At 41.2% G+C, this 20,326-nt stretch overlaps 1 protein-coding gene across 1 annotated transcript in view; it reads right to left on the bottom strand.

Annotated features, from left to right (window-relative positions):
- LOC141476644 (fibroblast growth factor 10-like) overlaps positions 1–13,091 on the bottom strand; it is a 97,636-nt gene extending 84,545 nt beyond the window's left edge. The window contains exon 1 of the mRNA XM_074165426.1: positions 12,761–13,091. Within this exon, the coding sequence (XP_074021527.1) occupies positions 12,761–13,091 (331 nt within the window). The remainder of the gene's footprint in view (positions 1–12,760) is intronic.
- Positions 13,092–20,326: the final 7,235 nt, after the last annotated feature.

The raw sequence follows: 20,326 nt of genomic DNA, 5'->3' as shown, positions 1-20,326 counted from the left end.
GTATTGTCCCCCTTCCCCTGTCCTGCAGCATCTCCCACAATATGTTGGCAATAGGAAACATCATCATTGCCGGGATGGATAGAATTGCCAGTCTGCATGATCTCCGCATCTCCCTCCATCCTTCTTGGCCTAGGACTGGGGTTGCCCACAAAGCAAAACTCAAGGGAAACAGCAAAACCCAAGGGAAACAGCAAAGCAAAACTGCTTGAATTGAGTCCACTTCTGGGGCTCAGAAAGGGCATCATTTGCACCTCCCACTGCTAACTTTAGTAAATTTTGTTTTGGCTGCTTAAGTGGTTTAAACTATGCATTACCCTAAGAAGTGAGTCATTGCTTGTGTGGGCTCACGGGTCTTTGGAAGCAGAGGTGATGCTGGTCTGTGAATAAAAGCTAACAGACATGACAGTAAATGTTACTGTTCGTAATAATCAGCATGCATGCACAACATGTGCCTTCATGCGCTATCTTCACCTGTAAGTAAAAAAGCTGAAACAATCACAATTTTCTTCCGTTTCTTACATGCTACTCACTTCCCAAGCTATTTCTGTCAGAATCAGGTAAACTGATAATTTAAAGAGCTTACAATGGTTTGGATGTCTGGTTATACCATCTGGTGAAACTCAGCTCATACTAACTTTCTGCTCCAGTTTACACATGGTGGTGCCTTAGCACAGCCCTTTGGACAAATTATCTACTGCTGATCCAGATACCTGGTAAGGGTAGCACCAAAACCACACATGTATCTCTTACAGGAGGATGTTATCTTTTCAGCATCTAAAGAGCTAGCTGAGCAACCAGGACTAGACCTTGAAGCAGACTAGAGAAAAGCAGCCACAGCTCAGCTCATGCGGTTAGCTCTAGACTCTTTCTACTGCTTCTTTTCATGTTACCATTTAATTTTGCAGTTACGGATCTTCAGCAAGCATGCAATTTCTAGCGTTTTGACAAAGGAAAGGTGTCCTGTCATCAGAACGTGGGCCATGTGCACTGCTCTGCTTCCCCTGATGCAGGGGTGAAGGACACAGTGAAGTCAGCTAAGGTTAAAGTTCAGGGGAAGGTTTTTGTTACCTTCCTTGACTCCAAGGAACAGGTGCCACAGGTACTAAGATACTTCATGTGGATGAGAGAGGTACTTCCAGATCAACACAGTTTACACTTTTAATGCTTACCCCCCAGGAAAACCATAGGGAAAAAATAAGTATCTGGGAACTAAACAGAGAACAAACTTTGTTCTGTTGAAGTCAAAAGACTGTTTCAGTGAACATCAAGAGCTTTAGCATCTCCTAAAATGTCATAAAAATGTATGAAAGGACAGCACTAAAGCTGCAGTCTTATAAAAAACACTTCATATTAAATAGTCATCCTGTATCTTATTCTAGAGCATATATTCCCTTGCTCACTGTAGTAACAGTTACTGAATACATGAGCTTTAACTATGTAACTAATTCAAATCTTAAAGATAAGCGTACAAAATATGACATACTTGATAATACTAAACATATCAGTCATAAAAATACCCTATTCCATCCCCAAAAGATTAAAACACTTAAAAGTCTAGGATATCTTGATGTCCTTCAGGTGTATGTTTCTCATAACAAACATAGTAGATAGTACTAGCATAGCGAAAAATTGATGAAAAAAATAAACAACCTTTTTTCTTCTTCAACACAGGTTTGCTTCTGGCTGCTTTAAATAGCTTATTCATAAAATCATAGAATCATAGAATGGCTAGAGTTGGAAAGGACCTTAAAGATCATCTAGTTCCAACCCCCCTGCCATGGGCAGGGACACCTCTCACTAGAGCAGGTTGCTCAAAGCCCCATCCAGCCTGGCCTTGAACACTTCCAGGGATGGGGCATCCACAACTTCCCTGGGCAACCTGTTCCAGTGCCTCACCACCCTCACTGTAAAGAATTTCTTCCTTATATCTAATCTAAATCCCTTCTCTTCCAATTTAAAACCATTGCCCCTTATCCTGTCACCACTCTTCCTGACAAAGAGTCCCTCTTCAGCTCTTCTGTAGGCTCCCTTCAGGTATTGATAGGCTGTTATAAGGTCTCCCCGGAGCCTTCTCTTCTCCAGGCTGAACAACCCCAGCTCTCTCAGTCTGTCTTCATAGGGGAGGTGCTCCATCCCTCTGATCATCCTCGTGGCCCTCCGCTGGATCCGTTCCAACAGGTCCATGTCCTTTCTGTGTTGAGGACTCCAAAGCTGGACACAGTACTCCAGGCAAGTTTGCCCACCTTTCTGCTTGCAAGTAGTCCATACTGACTTCGACATTAAGAATAAAGCAGGTTATTAATCCTCTTGAAGAGGATAATCTGAAGATGAGAATCCCAGAGCACCTACCAAATAATATCTCTAGAATAGGGTCAGAGAAGATACAATGAAGTTGGGCGTGGGAGTAGGAAGAATTTATATCCCAAAACCAATTACAGACTTTTGGACAAATTCAACAGGCTCCTTAATGGCTTTATAAGTTCAGGCTGTGAGTAAACTGATGATGCAGTGAGATGAGACAGGACAATTCAATATCACTGGCAGTTCACTGCTGCCCCCCTCCCCACTTCTCTCCTACTCATGACACATGCTGCCCCTATTTCTTTCTTAGCATCCTTTCTAGTGTTGCTCTGGCGCTTGTCACACTTCCCATCCCCTTCCTCTAACGCAGGCATGATATCATTGATTTACACCCAGCTTCCACTTAGCACCATGCCTTAATTCCAATTAAACAACATCCTGAATGCTTCCAAAATGCTTCAGTGTTCCCTCCCCAACTCCCACACATACTGACTACAGCTGCACAGATGTGCATCAGGAACCTGAAAGAAAACTTATTTCCTTTATTTCTAGGCAATGTTTTGAACCTCTAATATCAGTGGCAGAAGGAAGAGCAACTAGACTCCTCAGGCCCCCCATTTTCACCTCTGCTCCCTATGTAGGAGGAGGAGTCAGGAACTGCAAAAATCAACTAAGTTTATTGTCCTTCACATATGTTTTCCAACATGAAAGGAGTAGGCATCATATTGCTTTACTAAATCAAGGTTTATGAAAGATCTGGTCTTTGTTTTTATATAAAATTTATGAGCATTTATGTTTCTAGAATCCATAGCCTTTTCCTCTCTTGCACAACATTAGAAATTGTGAAAGGGGGAAAGGGGGGAGGGGGAAAAGGAATGAAACTTTTTGGTGTAGTTTCAACATTTCCTTTTTTCCTTTTTTTTTTTTTTTGAAAGTCAGCTTCGATGTGTGTGAAAATTCCTCTTTAACTGTAGAAGATATACACTACTGACAGATTATTTAGAAGTAAATCATTCTTTAGGCTAACTATAAAACAGGGGAATGCTTTACAGCTGACACTGAGTATATCAACCCAGTAATTGGATGCACGTGTTAGTAGCAGTAAAAAGGCACTGTCCAGTTGTCCACTTTACATGGGAACCTCCTTTGAATATATTCTTTGATTTACTGCTGCAATTAGAACTGAATGTTCAAAGAAAGAACACAGGTGACCTAATTTAAAAGCAAAGAGTGTCTTTAAAGCCATTATTTAGCGTATGACCTGGCTCGCTTGTAACCATTTCTTTCCTCTGCAACTTCCATTTGTTGCACTGTACTCACGAAGTAGCATAATCAGTTTTATTAATCTACTTGGCTAATGAATTCAATTTTAATATCCATTCAGTGATGAAAGCATAAACCACTTCCTCCTCACTCCTCCCCTTGAATATTTTCATTTTTTTCATAATCGCAGAGAGCTTTCATAGGCTGACTTTTCAAAACTTCATATAACAGTGTTTCCTGTCTCCTTTTTACTGTGTTGTAACTAACAGAGACATTTTACAACAAACTGTCGCAAGCAACAAAAGCAATTAATACTGCTAGGAAAAGATCTTTCAAGTTAATAGAACTAATGGTTGCAAATACAATTGACTACTTTTTTGTGTTTGAAGTATCTGAACAATGAAAGGCTGCAAGATATTTAAAAATGGCATCAAAATAAGTTGTTGAAGCAAAAGAAGGAAAAATTGTTTGATAAGTACATACGGTAAGACTATCGGTACTAGTATACCTACCAACCAAGAAACATACATGTGTTCATGTTGACGACTCCGTTTCTGATCTGATAATTTGGTTTTCATAGCCCAAAGCAAGCAAAGCTTACTTCATGCAATCTCATCAAGCTGATGTTGGTTGGTAATGCTGATAAGCATTCAAACTATTTGTGTTGTTCAAAACGTCAGAGGTAATTAGATGATAAACCCCAGATTATTAGGATAAGGTAGATGAGTGTCTTATGGTGACTGCAAGCAATGGTAGCAAGTGTTCAAAATGTGCAAACTGAGGTTTCAACTCAGTGCTGTTTTGGGGAAGAAGGGACTGTAAGCGCTTGATTCAGAAAGCTCTTCAGAAAACAGAAAACAAACAAAAACAGGCCACGAAAGGAGCATTATAACATATCACAAGTTAACCGAATCATTTCTCTGCTTTTCTGACACTATTTCTATCACCCCAAATATTAAGCTTAAGATTAAAAATACAATATTGTTTACAAAGATTTTTTTTTCCCTATTTAGAACCTTCCTTCTCCAATAATATTACTCGCTCAGAGGACAAGTCAGGAATCCTCCATGAGAGGAGATGTTCTCCTATGTTCATACACATACCTGATATTTTTAACTTAAGACACACAGGTTAACAAGATTTGCTCATAGAAGGGTTTTTCCTTTTCCAAAATAAAAGGCTCTGTGGAATAAAACTCCCCTATTGCAGGATCTGATCTGACTTCCATTTGAAGTAAAAAGGCATCACACACAGAGCTCAAAGACATCTGAAAGTCATCTTAAAATGCCTTATTTCAAAACAGAGGAACATATCCTATGACTGAATGCATCCAAGATTTTTCAAAAGTGTAAGCACATTCTATAGTGCTCACTCAGTTAATGCCATCTTCAAGGGAAGCTTTGACCAAGCCACTACCTGAGGACCCTCCCATTAAAACAGCAGCACAGCATCTATAAGCCTGTATGCCCCCTTGGTCTCGTTCTTCTGAGGTTTTAAGAACAAACTTCCGATTGCCCTTAACTTTCTTTTTCGCAAGTGGCTATAAGTTAGATTTATGAAGAGAAAAAGACTTCTTACAACTGTATATTTTGAACAGATTTATGACAGGGCTACAGTATCAGCATGGAGGGTCCACAAAGCAGGAATGCAGTAAGGGTAACAGGAGTGTGTCATGTAGACATTAAATAGTACAAGTCTTTCCACATTCATAAATCCTAAGTGCTTAAGGTTGTATACTGCTGGTTATAAAGTATGTAACTGAGTTCTGCAGGGGAAAAAAAATATAATAAAGACTTAAAGTGAGAAATCATCTCCATAAGAACATATAAATTTCATATTAAAGAACCTAAGATCAAATTACTTCACTAAGACAGTATTATTTCCTATTTTAATTCTTTTTTAATCACTAAAAAAATAAACCAGATCTCTATGGGGAGTAAAATAACAAAACACATAGGCTCACTAATCAGTCTTTAGAAAAATGGAGAAAAGTTCTCACATTAATTTTACTGTGAGGGTGGTGAAGCACTGGCACAGGTTGCCCAGGGAAGTTGTGGATGCCCCATCCCTGGAAGTGTTTAAGGCCAGGCTGGATGGGGCTTTGGGCAACCTGCTCTAGTGGAGGTGTCCCTGCCCATGGCAGGGGGGTTGGAACTCGATGATCTTTAAGGTCCCTTCCAACTCTAACCATTCTATGATTCTATGATTCTAATTTACAAACACCAGCTTCTGAAGAGTTGATAACACCAAAGAGCTAGCTTAAAAAAATGTTCAGTAGCAAAAGAACATATTTTACCAAGTATTCTCATCTGGTTTGAGCTGTACATCTGAGGTTAATGTACCTATCAAGCTATAAGAATTTATTACACCTGAGGTATAATCAAAAAACTGAGTATCAAACTGAGCATACTTAATCAAAACACTTTTAATGCTATTTTTATGTATATAACACAATATATAATATAAATCTGTATGTATAGGTCATGTATATAAACACACACTTAAAACCCTCAGTAGTAATGTTCAGCATTTCTAGCAATTAGAGTAGTTGTTTACAATCTTTTGGGCTACAAAATGAGGCTCAAAACTTTCTTGCTATTAGTCACTGTGTTGCTAATCTGATCCCATATTAACTAAAGCAAAACCAAAGACTATCAGACTTCAGCAGATCCTAAAGCTATGCATAAAAGGTAATTGCATACTCAGAGGAAAGGCCTGGAATAGGTTAGTTTGTGAGAAGTGGCTAATTATTTCATGCTAGCTCCCCCAGTAAACACTCTTATTCTGCAACTGCAGTGCCTTTGCACTGTTTGGATTAATCCACTGTGGATGCTCAGAAGGCAAATTAATAGCTTCCCAGCTGGTGTAAACCCTTTTAGCTTTGCTTGAGCTAAATTATCTCATACAGCTGAGGATCCTTCCCCTTCTTGTCCACCTACTTCGAGCAGGTGATACCAGACAGTGGCTGTGCCGCCATCTACCGTATGGTAGACGCCCGCAAGAATCCCTCCAGCAATTCACTGAATTTCACTGAATTTTTAGAGTTGGAAGGGACCATAGAGATCATCTAGTCCAACTCCCCTGCCGAAGCAGGATTGCCCAGAGCATGTCAGAGCATGTTACTCAGGACTGCATCCAGGCAGGTCTTGAAAATCTCCAAAGAAGGGGACTCCACAACCTCCCTGGGAAGCCTGTTCCAGGGCTCCGTCACCCTCACCGTGAAGAAGTTTTTTCTCATATTTGAGTGGAACCTCCTATGTTCCAACTTGTGCCCGTTGTCCCTCGTCCTCTCACTGGCAACCACTGAAAAGAGTCTGGCTCCCTCCTCCTTCAACCCACCCTTTAGATACTTATAAGCATTGATAAGGTCTCCCCTCAGCCTTCTCTTCTCCAGGCTAAAGAGTCCCAGCTCTCTCAGCCTTTCCTCATAAGGGAGATGCTCCAATCCTTGAATCATCCTCGTTGCCCTTCGCTGGACTCTTTCCAGTAGTTCCCTGTCCCTCTTGAATTGGGGAGCCCAGAACTGGATGCAGTATTCCAGTTGTGGCCTCACCAGTGCAGAGTAGAGGGGGAGAATGACTTCCCTCGACCTACTAGCCACACTCTTCCCTATGCAGCCCAGGATTCCGTTGGCCTTCCTGGCCACAAGAGCACACTGCTTGCTCATTGTCATTTTGCTGTCTACCAGGACCCCCAGATCTTTCTCTTCAGAACTTGACTCCAGCAGGTCCACACCTAACCTGCATTAGTGCCTGACATTCTTCTTCCCCAGGTGCAGGACCCTACACTTTTCCCTGTTGAACCTCATGAGGTTCTTCCTTGCCCAGCTCTCCAGCCTGTCCAGGTCTCGCTGGATGGCAGCACGGCCCTCCGGGGTGTCAGCCACCCCTCCCAGTTTGGTATCATCAGCAAACCTGCTGAGGATACACTCGGTCCCCTCATCCAGGTCACTGATGAATATGTTGAACAGGACTGGACCAAGTATTGACCCCTGGGGGACACCGCTGGTTACAGGCCTCCAGCTTGAACCTGCTCCATTAATCATTACCCTTTGGGTCCTGTCACACAGCCAGTTCTCAATCCACCTCACTGTCCCCTCATCCAGCCCACACTTCCTTAGTTTCCCAACGAGGATGCTGTGGGAGACTGTGTCAAAAGCCTTGCTGAAGTCAAGGTAGATGACATCTGCTGCCCTCCCCTCATCCAACCAACCAGTTATAGCATCGTAGAAAGCTATCAGATTGGTCAAACATGATTTACCCTTGGTAAACCCATGTTGCCCACTTCCAATAACCCCCCCGCTCTTCAACTTGTTTGGAGATGACATCTAGAATGAGTCTCTCCATTACCTTCCCAGGGATGGAGGTGAGACTAACCGGTCTGTAGTTCCCAGGGTCCTCCTTCTTGCCCTTTTTGAAGACTGGTGTGATGTTGGCCTTCCTCCAGTCTTCAGGCACCTCTCCTGTTCTCCATGACCTTTCAGAGATGATAGAGAGTGGCCCAGCGATAACATCTGCCAGCTCTCTCAGCACTCGCGGGTGCATCCCATCAGGGCCCATGGACTTATGGACGTCTAGTTTGGCCAAGTGGTCCCGAACCTGGTCCTCCTCTACTGGAGGAAAAACTTCCTCTCTCCATACCCTCCCCCTTGCCTCCAGTATCTTCCCACTAATATCCAGACTCAAGGACACAGACTCCACTCCCTAAATACATACCTAAATAATGGCCTGATCCTGCAATCCTTGCTCAGACAAAAGTCCCCCTACAGACTGCAGGTTAGCTGCTGCTAATTAAGCATCACATATTGTGTTACCATTCTTCAGCTACTAAGATCTTTCCTGTAAATTTGAAGTGTGTGCTTCATAGCTCTTAACAATTCCCTTAAAAGTCAATTAAAAATAGCATAACACTCGAAAACACGTTCAAGTTTTCCTGAACCAGTTTATCATATTGTCGTGGTTTTGGCCGGATTGGCCAATCAGAATGACATATGGCCCCTCCCTCCCCCCTCTTCAAAGAGAGGAGAGGAAGAGATAAAGAGATTCAGGAGTTTAGAGAAAGAACTAAACTACTTTAATGAAAATAATAATAAATGATAATAATAAGAAAAATAATTTTTAAAAGGGAGAAAAATAAAGGTATACAGTATATACAAAACCATATCAAGCTCCCAGGATGATGATCACGTCACCAGCAGGCACAGGGAAAACTCCCAGACTGGACTCAGTGACCAACGGGAGCTGGATTCCGGATCTGGAGTCAGGAATGCTCGGATCGGGATCAAAGGCAGATGAACAGACAGGGTTCTCCTTGGATGCCGGCCACTGAAGAAAGAGAGTTGACCCTTTGATCCCTCAGCTTTTATATTGAGTGTGATGCAGATGGGATGGAATACCCTGTTGGTCAGTTTTGGGTCACCTGTCCTGTCCACTCCTCCCTGCAGGTGGGACCCCTCTACGCGTTTCCACTTCTCACCCTCCAACAGGGCAAATTAGCTGACCTTGGTTGTTATAGCAATAAGTATAAGCAAGAGCCTCTCTGCATGCCATTCCTTGTTATAATCAGGTCTTATCACTGTGAGAGTGAACAGTTTCTGAACAATATGCTGTTAATTTCAGAGTTTAGTTAGTTAGAAGCGGCCCAGCTAAAAAGTAAAATTACTGAACAGAAAATTGGTTCTGTTTTACCTCAAACCAGGACACATATATCATGTAGCCCAATGCACGCTGTTCATCAAACTCAAAGAGTTTCACTATCTTCAAGAAAGCTTTCTGGGTGCAAGTCAAGTCAGAATCTGCACACATGCAGTTTTCTCTCAGTTTTTACATATGGCTTAAGCTCCTCTTGGTCAGCCCAGATCTCAAGTTAGAGCAAAAGCTTTTGTAACTATTCTTTGGAAGTTTTTTGGTTTTGTTTCTCCCCCCCTACAAGTACTTAAGTCACCAGAAAGCAGTACAGCTGCCCTTATTCATGCATGCAAATGGACCTATCAAGAACAGGGGCAAGGGACTTCACAGCTCTGGTACTGAGGGATGAGCTAGTACTGAGTAGTTACATTTTGAGGAGAAAAGTCCAGATGTAAGGAACAATAAAACAAAACCTAAAAAGTGTCCTACTTCTACCTAGCGACAGACATCCTCCATCTGTACCAAATGCTGCAAGCTCCCCCAGCCTCCTGACAGAGCAGTCGGAAGCCACCTCTGTTCCCATTACCCTATAGGTAGAGAGAAGGCTGATGGAATAGTTCCAAGCAATCAAGTTGGAAAACATCTGTCAAAGTAAACTTATTTAGTGCACTCAACACAATATTTATATAGCGAATCTATGAATGCCACTTGAGCCATTTTAAAGACCAGGGACTAAATTCTGTTTTCTGAATGTTTATTCTGACTTTCTCCAACTTACTTATCCAAACTTCTTACCTGACAGTGCTTAATTGGCAGCCAGCCATGAAAGCTATTGTCTAATTACACAACATATCATGATCTTAGAGCATTACAGATAAGGCGCTACTGCAGCATAAATGGATTTTAAACATCAGCATAAGGGAAAATTAGCCCCCAAATAAGAATATTTCAATCAAAGTTTTGTGTCAATAGTCACTATTATTTGTTTAGGAAAGCGTGGTTTTGAAAGAGGAACTTGGAGATTAAATAGCCTTTAATGTTAAACAGGCTACAGTTTAGTGGGCTGGCTGGCTAACCCTTTATGCATGGCAGAAATTTGTTTGCATGTAATTACATAATTTACACTATCTTAATGATATCACATATTTGCACAGAATCAGTCCAGCTGGGGATTATAGTGGCATTCTGATTGCGCAGCTACATGTGAGGTTATGAAAAGCATAGATTTTGAGAATCACTTGCAACGTTTTGCTACACAGACACCCTTGAAATCAAGGCACAGTAAATATTTACTTAAATGGTCTCAGCCTATGTGCTTTTACAGAAAACACAATTTCCCAGTGCAAATTATAATGACTATTAAAGAAGAACACACAGCTGTTTGACCTATCTTCTGCTAGCAAGATCCTAATTGTTTTGTATTTAAAGATGTTGTACGCTATGTCTGACTTTGTGATGTAAGTGTGGTTAGCAAGTTGCAAGTTTTAAGACAACGTGAATGTTTTCTTCATGGACATAAACCTGAGGGACAGGATACAGCTATGTGTAATAATGGCATTGGTTTGCATTTTTTTGAAAACATTACATTCTTCTCTCTCTCAGTAGATACTAGGCAGATGTGACAATAACCACGACATCACCAAGAATGTAAATTCTCTTTCTGATGCACTGCCTGGAAAACTAGGGGAAAATTTTTTAAAAAAATAATCACACCCTATAGTTACAGGGGTTTGTTCTTGCACATAGACTGAAAGAGTAGAAAGATGTATATGTGCATTTCAGTGTATTCTACCTCTTCTTGGCAAGATCTTGCAGAAGCTCATGCATGTGTGCAACTTTACTCACTGAACAGTTCTGCTGGCTAAGTGGGACTGCTCAGACGAGTAGTTACTTCTCTGAATACACTGTTGTCAGATTGGGCCCCTTATAGCCTTTTTGGCAGCAATATTCTATACAGAATGGCTTGGTGTTCCAAGATGCACACAAAGCTTTAAGAATCCCATTTTAGGGGAACGATGCTGTCCTCCTCCACAAATAAAAGTAATGTAAGAAATACAGTGCTAGGACCTAGTTCCACACAAATTTAAAGTGAAGCCTTCATCATATAGCTCTGTTTTTCAAGAATTTGGCTTTCTATGAAATATACAAAGGGAGGTGGCAAGATTCAGCTGCTTTGACATCTAAAGCTTTTACAAATATTAACTGCATGATAAAGTATGAAGTTGCAAGGTGGAACAAGTGAAGTAGTGACAGTACAATACAGCAGCCCTCTCTTCCCTGTTTGCAAGCCTATATTATGGGTATTTAAAAAAAATACAGTGGAATTAACAGCAATGTCTATCTTACAGCATGGCAACCTGCTGAAGTACTCCATACTTTACACATTAGCTAACACGGGATCTACTTAAGTTACTTTAAGTTCTTTTAATTTAACAGAATATTTATCCCCAGGTTTATCTGGATTTATGTAAGACAGTCCAAGAACCAAAATGCAGCTCTCCACCAGTGCAGCAAGTTAGAGAGTTTCCTCCAACACTTGCATAACAGAGCTTACTTTTTCAGCATGCTCCTATAGTGGGATGCAGCACTTAAATTACAATGCAATATATTGTGATTTACTACAGTTACTTCAATTTGAGATTGCACAGGCAGGAAAATCGAAAAAAGTTTACATTTCTAGCACTGATAGCCAAAAATACATTACCAGAAGCATGCTATTACTAAAAGCCTAATTAGTACTACAGAAAAGCTTGAAACTGCAGCAACGGAAACGGCCATATGACTTTTAATTTGAAATAATTTCTTTTAAAAAAGGCAAAACAAAAATACCCAAAACCCAAGAGACAATGAAATGCGCGTGAGGTCTGTGCAAATCCAGCCCCAGATGTTTACAACGGAGCGAGTAGTAAGTAGTATAGCGGCGCCGCAACCCGGGAGCGGCAGGGCGCACGCTAGGGACGCGGCAGGCAGGAGCATCGCCTTACCGCGGGCGGCTGCGCGGTCGCGCACTGGCTCCCAGAGCAAACCCAGGCAAAATCCCAGCCCGAAGGAAAAGCCCGTTTTCCGGGCTCGGGGAGGAGGGAGCGCGGAGTGTACAGCTCTTGTGCGGCTCGGGGAGAAGAGTGTGTGTATGGGAAATCGATGCATTGTTTCAATATAGCGTTCTCGTCAAGGCACTTTAATGACAGGGAATAATGATTTTCAGATTCCAGAGACAATGCACACACACACACATCCCCTCCCCGCCACATCCTTACAAATCTTTCTAATTTGCTCTTCTGCCAGGCGAAGAAACAAACTGTGCTCGGCGAAGCCATTTGCAAAGCAAACATAACCGGAGAGATTTGCAGACACGGGCTGGCAGGGAGCGGCATCCCGGAGGAGCCGAGCCCACCCCACCTCACTTCTGCCCCACACCCCTCCCCGCCGAGGCGTCACCTTCCCCTTCCCTCCCCAGCGAGGTTACTCGGGCGCTCCGGGCCTGAGGCTGCCGCGCCGCCTCGACCGGGTCGCTCGGGGTGGGGGGCAGCAGCCGCTGCTCGGCAGCGCGGCGGCAGAGCCGTACTTACTAAAGGGGCAGTTCTCCTTCTTGGTGCCGCTGACCCTGCCGTTCTTCTCGATCTTGAGAAAGTACTTGTTGCAAGAGTAGAGCTTCCTCTTGCGCACGTCTCCTTGGAGGTGATTGTAGCTCCGCACGTGTCTCCCCGCACTGGAAGGAGAGGAGAAGGACGAGGGGAAGGAGGATGATGAAGAAGAGCTGGTGGCCTCTGGGGACAGCATGTCCTGGCCGAGGTCATGGCAGGTGACAGGCACAGAAGATACCAAGAAGAGCAGCAGCAAGCAGCAACAAGGCAGGTGGGAAAAGGCTGAGGCACCATTTGTCAGTATCCATTTGCACATTGTACTGAAACTCTGGGCGCTGGAAAATGTCTTATCAAATGAAACATACTGGAAGGGTAAAACCTGGTAAAAGGCAAGTGGAGAGCCGGTGGTTGCTGCTTCTGGTTAGATCCCTCTGAGCTCTGATCTGGCCTGAAGTAAGCGCACCAACATCCATAACTCAGGGGACAAATCACCTCAGAAGTTGCTGCCTTTTAATCCTTTGAGTCCTCCCTCAGAAAAAAAGAGCTGTTGGGGTTTTTTTTTGGGGGGGGGGGTTGCTGTAGTTAATCCTATTTCCTTTTTCCCTTCCCACCCCCCCCCAACATACACACACACACTCCCCAACCTGGTTTGAGATTTTCCAGTAACTTTGTTCTCTTCCTCACTCCTTTCTTCACCATCTTAGATGCATAAAGGTCTGAAAAACAGATGACAGCAAAGTGAACAACAAAAATAAATAATAACCAACAGAAAAGGGTGCTGGAAGGGATTTTTCACACACACACCCTTTACCCACATGCACCCACACTTTGTGGTTTTGCACCTTCTTCTGATCCCCACCCCCTCACCTTTTTGAAGATCCCAAACCAGTTGCACAACTTGTCCTTTCTCACTGACAACCCTAGAGGAGACAGTTTCTTTGTTTTGCTTTGAATTCTCCAGAACAGTATTAAAAAAAATATTGAGATAAATAGAAATCCCAACTTGTTTCTCTCCCTTTGGTTGTAAACAAGTTGGAAGCTGTAGCCTAAATATCAGCGATTACAAATCAGAGGTGGGATGTGGCTCTGGTGGTCAACCCTTATTTGCAGGGGGTCAAGCAGGGGTGGGACATTTGAAATCCTTTTACAGTTGGAGCAAGCAGTGCCTGCTGCTGTTGCTGAGGAGGAGAGGGAGAGCAACTCCTAAGACTCCCTCTGCAGCAGCAGCAGCAGCAGCAGCTGCCGGATTGCTGTTAATTGCGCCTAAAGCATTCTTCTCTTCTGAGCGCTGGCCACCAGCATGGCTTGGAGACTCATGCTTTACTACTTTCCCTTTTTTCCAGGCTTAACCAATCCCCTCTCAGGAGGTTTCCCTCCCCCCATTCACCCACCGTCCCCGCAAAAGAAACTTGTTTTCTAGCAGAGGATTTTATTTTATTTTATTGGCAGTGAAGTGCTTGAGAAAGCAACCTGGAGCTTGTTGCCTGCTAGATCTCCCCCTCCTCCCCCCTCGCTGGAGGAGTGGTTGGGTGGAGAGGTTGGAAAGAAGTATATACTATAGGCAGACCCTGGAAAAGCAGATTATATGTTGGTCAGAGAGAGTAAAAAGGGAAGAGATGTAATTAGATAATTTTCCTTCTTTACCAACTTCCATGGAGGTCCTTCTCCCTCCTTTAATGAATCACTGATTTCTTGCTTCCGTTGCTGAAATAAAAAGTTCATACTTTAGCCTGCTCTTCCTTTTAAGCATCTCAAGATTTATTGTGTCTCTTTTCCCGCCGTCACCCTCCTTGTCGCAAAAGAAATCAGGGCCCTAAATGACCATTTTCTAATTGCTAACATGAGTCATTTACTGAATCACACGTCTGACTTCAAAGCAAAGGGGCTTTCTTGGGATGGCAAAGGTTTCCCCATAAAATCTGTCTGAATGTTTTGCTGGGGTTTTTTTTGTTTTGTTTTTTGTTTTTAACTAATGCAGTTTCCTTTGCCAGAAAGAAAGAATTTTTCCATTTTTAAGGCTATTTTAAAGCAATTTTTCAAGCTATTTTTCCTGGAGGTGTTTTTCCTTTGATTCCATCTCTCCTAATGGATTTGTCATTTCACATACTGAATGTTATGACAGATTCATATTTCTAGCCCATCACTGAACTGTCAACTTTCCCAGTAATTAACAGGCATGTTCCATATGATTTACTTACTATCTTTTAAAGCTAGGATAAGGAATCAGGGACTGACAGGATAAGGGCAGCATGTAAGACATGAAATTTTGGTTCAGCATCTAGTATTGTAAAATAACTTTTGGAATGCAAGTAGGTGGAACATTCACTAAGAGAATGGAGTAGCAGAGAAGTGAAGTGGTATAGAAACACAGTAAATTACTCAATACATAAAACCAGAACTTTTTTGAAGTAGAGGCAGTTTAATAACACAAATCAGTGGAAAGCAATGGAAAACCGCCTATGCAATTACATTTGGCATTTGGAGTCAATCTTAATCTAAACAACAGAGAATGCAGAAAAGAAAAAATAGTTCTAAAATTAGACTGATTCATTAGATTAGGGTGTTTTATAGGGTGTAAATGTATTTAAAATATTAAATATAAATAAGTTCACAACAGAAATTAGAAATTATTTTCTCCGATTATGGTGTTTGTTCTGGAGAGAGTCAGCTCCTAAATTTATGTGTTCAGCTTCTGGGGGGTGACATTCAAACAGCCTTAAATATGAAACCATTTAATGTTAGAATCAATATGTTTTATGATGTTGTTTATGGTGCTTCAGAGTATTTATTCTGCATGTATTTACACTGAGTGCAAAGTGTTTCAGAAAATTTTTGGTGAATCTGATTTAGGCTTTCCTTTTGTGGCAACTAATAATAGTAATAAAAAAAAAAAAAACAAAATGAAAAGCAAAAGTCTACTCTTCACTGAATGCCTGACAGCTCACATGTACATCTACAAAGCTGATGCCGGTGTTTGCTTGCTGTCTAGGTCAGGAAAGGTACAACATGTTATTTCTAAAATTGAACTTCTTTTGATCCCAACAGCTTAAATCATAAATAATTACCATAATGTCTTAAAACTATACATTTGAAGAAACCTATCATTTTTTCGCTTTTTTCCTGTCAAATTCTGGAAAATACAATGAATTGGCATTTTAGGATCTCTAGTGGCAGGAGAAAATAGCAGTTTGGGGGTCAAACATATTTAACCCCTAATCCTTTAAAAAAATAGGTACCGTCTTGAATTTACTCTTCCCAAGAAGAGTTCTGCTTAGACCTATTTCTAGCTTGTGATTGGCTGTATGTTGGTTGTAAGATCTTGTGGTTAAGAACAAAACCCACATATCCAGAATTTCATATTAAATCTGCTTCTGGCAGGTGCAATATTCAGTGCAGTACTTAAAACTACTACAACAACGCATAGAGTCCTTTTCAATCCCGTGTGATGACAGGGAGGGCATTTACAAAACAGAGTCCAAATGAAAAGCTGACATAGATTTTTAGATTATATCTTATTCTTTTTTTCTACTTTTTGTATAGCCTTTCTTTTATAGCACAGCTGAATCCCTAAATATCCCACTACTTTGTATTGTCAGGTCACCTCTTAGGTTAGCCTGAGAAAAGTACCATAGAAAAGATGCACTATTTAACGGAATTCAATCTGTCCCAATAGATTTGAATCACTAACATAAATGTATGAATGTAGATTATATCTCTGCAATGAGGCCTGAATCATTCTCAGTTACTTCAAAGTACTGAAATTCAACCTTCCTTTTTAGCAGCAACAATCAGACCTTAATGGGTTCCTTTATTAATTGTTCCATTGCAAAGTTTTGACCTTCAGTACAGGTCCTAGATTAGAAATGGTACCTGCTGCTTCTAAAACAGTGTTTCTGTTTTGCCTCTTACTGCTCTAAGAGTTTGTGAAAAGTTTCCTGCACTACAGTTTTATAAATGCTGAATTACATTGACTCATCCAGAATGAAATAAAGAAAACCCTTTCTAAAAAATGTACAAAAAGTAGAAAATATATTTTAAGGATTTTCTTTTTGGGCTGTTTTCTTTCCAAAGAATGTTCAGGGAAATGAATCACACAGGTGGATTTTAATAAAAAATAGTCTAAACAAAATATTTTTTTATACTTTTAATAATCGCTTATGTCATGTTTTTGTCTTTTGATCAGCAAGAAGGGATGTTTTCAAGTTGCTTTTTTTTTCCCCCTGTGGTAAGTAGATGACTTGAATCAGAGAAGGAATATTTTAAGGGAGTTAGAATAGATTTTGCCTTGTATAATTTCCCTTAGGCAAGGCATTGTCTTTTCTGGTGTTGTAAATAAGTTCTGTCTCTGCCTTTGAGTGTTAATATAATCAACTCACTCTCAGATGTCACCAGCCCCTCAGTTTGGATTGCTAGACAGCAATCATGACCATTTGCTGCTTACAGTATGATGAGAGATGCATATGCATCTTCTGGTTATGGGACCCAATTCTGTTCTTATTCAAGGTGTTGGGAAATTTGCCAGTGATTTCATTGAGAGAGATTTGGGCAAGGAATGTCACTGCCAGAGAGGCAGCTCTGCCAGAAATGAGGCAAGGAATGCCAAATGTCAGTGATGACTCAGATGCCCCTATCTATATGTCAGTTTTGAACTGCAGAACTTGGCAGTGTTGTAAAACACTAATCTCAGTCATAAAGAAAAGGCAGTGGCACATAATGTCCACAATCACCAATCAGCAATGAGACAAGCCATTTGATTCAAGATGCAGTGTTGCTGAAATCTTTACACTGTGGAGTTCATGCCCACCAACCACAGGGACTGAAGGCCATTGCATTTTATCTGAATTAAGTGCGTCTTAAAGCTTGAAAAAAAAAATCATTACAGTTGTTTTCTTCTGAGAAGTCTGCAAAATCACCATTCTTGTACTTGTCTTTATTTTTCACCTTTTCATGTACCTCCATGTCATTTAAAAAGTGTCCAAATACTAATATTATTCTAATTTTATGTATAGAATGAGGTATAAAACAAGCCCTTAAGTTGTCAAAGATCAAGACTGAAGGAGGTGTAACTCATCCATGTGCCATATGTAGCTGGAATAAGACATATAAAGCCAGAATACTATTTTAGTTGCCTGTAGTGGGATTTGGTAGTGTGTGGAACATAGTCGTCAGCTCCTCTGTGCACAATCCTCTCCAACTAAGCATCCAAAACTGGAAAAGAACTCAAGCGGAGTTTAGCAGAGATAGACAGCTATAAAATGCTTGTTTCAGCATTTATTTTTTATTTCAAAACCACTTGCGTTTCTAGGTCCGATATAACAACAGATGTGCAAAATGAATCCGAGAGCCAAAATTTAGTTCAGTCAGACCTGGTTCCACCCAGCTTACAGAATTGCTAGTGAGAATGGCCAAGTGCTAGTCTGAGGCTAGTCCTCAGGAAGAGTAAGATGGTCCTCACTCTCTGAGATCTGGTGGAAGAATTGGCTGGGCTTGCACTGCTGCTGGCAATAAGTAATGATTAGCTGGAATATACCATGTTTTATGTTTTTCTTTTAAGAAACAGAATCAAAATATGGCAGCTCTTAGGACCACACAGGTCATCTTGTGAACAGACATATAAATTGTGGGACCAGGCAGGATTTGGTCACTGGGATTTGCCCTGTTACTTAGATTAGTAGGATGTGTTTCTCTATCATGGATGTACTGGCAAAGCTGTCTGAATGCTGTGCTTCAAGCAGACAATTAAGAAAACTGTTTCTTATTCTTAAAATGCTAATTACAGCTATTATCTTAGAATATGTTTATGGTTATGCTATGCCTGCAAAGAAATTACAGAGAGATTTGTGAATAATATATGTATGACAAATTTGAAAATATCTGTGTGATTTTTGTTTGATACATACAGCTATTAAAAAAAGAAGAAATAAGTAAAAAAATGCATTCTACAGAGGTCGGCTAGAGGAGACTACAAACCCCCAGACATTGAGCTGCAGTGCCATAAGTAGCAGTGTGGGGGTTGGACGCCGACTGTGATTAGTAATGGTCTGCTGGCAGCATTTTGCATACTCTGCGGCACAAAAATAATTAGAGGCAATATTTTCAAGGAGTTACTTTAATATTAGAGGATTTGTTTTTATTTCTCATTTCATACAGAACTATCATGAATGCAGACCACTTAAATACTCCTATAAATATGAACACTTGAGAACAAAACTGTCAGAAACTGCCAGGAAGAGTCAAATATTAGTCAGGTCTATGCAAAATTCTTTCTTTTTTTCCCCACTCAGTCTCATCTAAGCCTACATTTTCCATGGGGAAACCTACCAAGACTGAGGAAATACTTTGTGTATTCTGATATATGTTCCCTCCACATAAACTAATACACCTGTGGGTTTTCCTTGTAATGGATAATGCTGATGATAATTAATTTTTATTTTTTTCCCCCCATACTGGTTATTCTAACTGTTTATATAACTTCTTTTATTCTGAAGATACACTATAAACATTTTCACTAATCATTCCCAGGATCCAAACCTTCAGCTGAAACAAGGTGTTGGCTTATTTGTGACATTGAAGTTCCCGTTCCCTGGAGGAAGCTTTCCAGAAATAGAGATAATTTGGTACTTAAATATGTAAGATCATCTTTGTATCTTTGAATTTTATCTATTAATTTACTGGAAAAGGTCTTTGTATGAGATGTAACTGATACAAAACAAAAAAAAGTTATACAAGCTTTTTTTATGAACAGGGGTGTGTACCCTGAAAAGTGCTAATTATCCAGTACCCTTTCTGGGTCCAACCAAGATCCCTTTTACAAAGGCAACAAAGCCAAACCAAAACTCTGCAGCTCTGCTAGGCTCCATCCTCTTTGAGTGCTACTGGAAGGGAGCAAAGTCACTTCTAGGCATTGCTTGTGGAGCTATTTGAAACTGAGCTGACAGCTAGGAACATCAGCCCGACAGCTGAACATGCTTGCCTCACCACAGGCAACCAGAGTAGCCAGCTGGGCTCCCTCTGAGCTAGTTAATAGCTCACACATTGCCCCTTCTTTGTCAGTTAATTTGTAGTTAATTTGGAATTACTTCTGCGAGTAAGCACCTCTCAGCATGAGGAAGGGTGATGGAAGTGAGTCCTTTGCTAGCTGAGAAATGTGGGGCAGGGATGGGAAGTAAGGGACAGTTCCCCATGCCTCCCGCTGAGCGGGCAGTGCTGGAGCTGCTGCAAGCCAGGCTGGGCACCTGTCAGCCTTCCTACATATGGCATAATTTGGGGAATATGTAGTGCAGTATCTCTGATAAGGTACATTCTGCCTGTGTTTCTACAGAAGTGCTGTGCAGGGTTGGATACCACCTTTTCTAAGACTTTAATCATACCTTTTGACATATATGTGACAAATATATCTCATTGAAGATACCATAAGACAAAAAAATAAACATGAATGGAGTCAGCTGAAATATGTGGGGATTTTTTCCTTAGCACTTCATAGCTTAGGACATACTAGTACCCTTAATGTTATTAGTAAGAACACCGTGACTCAGCTATAATTGCCCAGCC

Source organism: Numenius arquata, chromosome W (assembly GCF_964106895.1).
Source record: "Numenius arquata chromosome W, bNumArq3.hap1.1, whole genome shotgun sequence".
Classification (NCBI taxonomy): Eukaryota; Metazoa; Chordata; class Aves; order Charadriiformes; family Scolopacidae; genus Numenius; species Numenius arquata.
The sequence above is the reverse complement of the archived record's forward strand: the minus strand, read 5'-3'. Positions and strand labels throughout refer to the sequence as shown.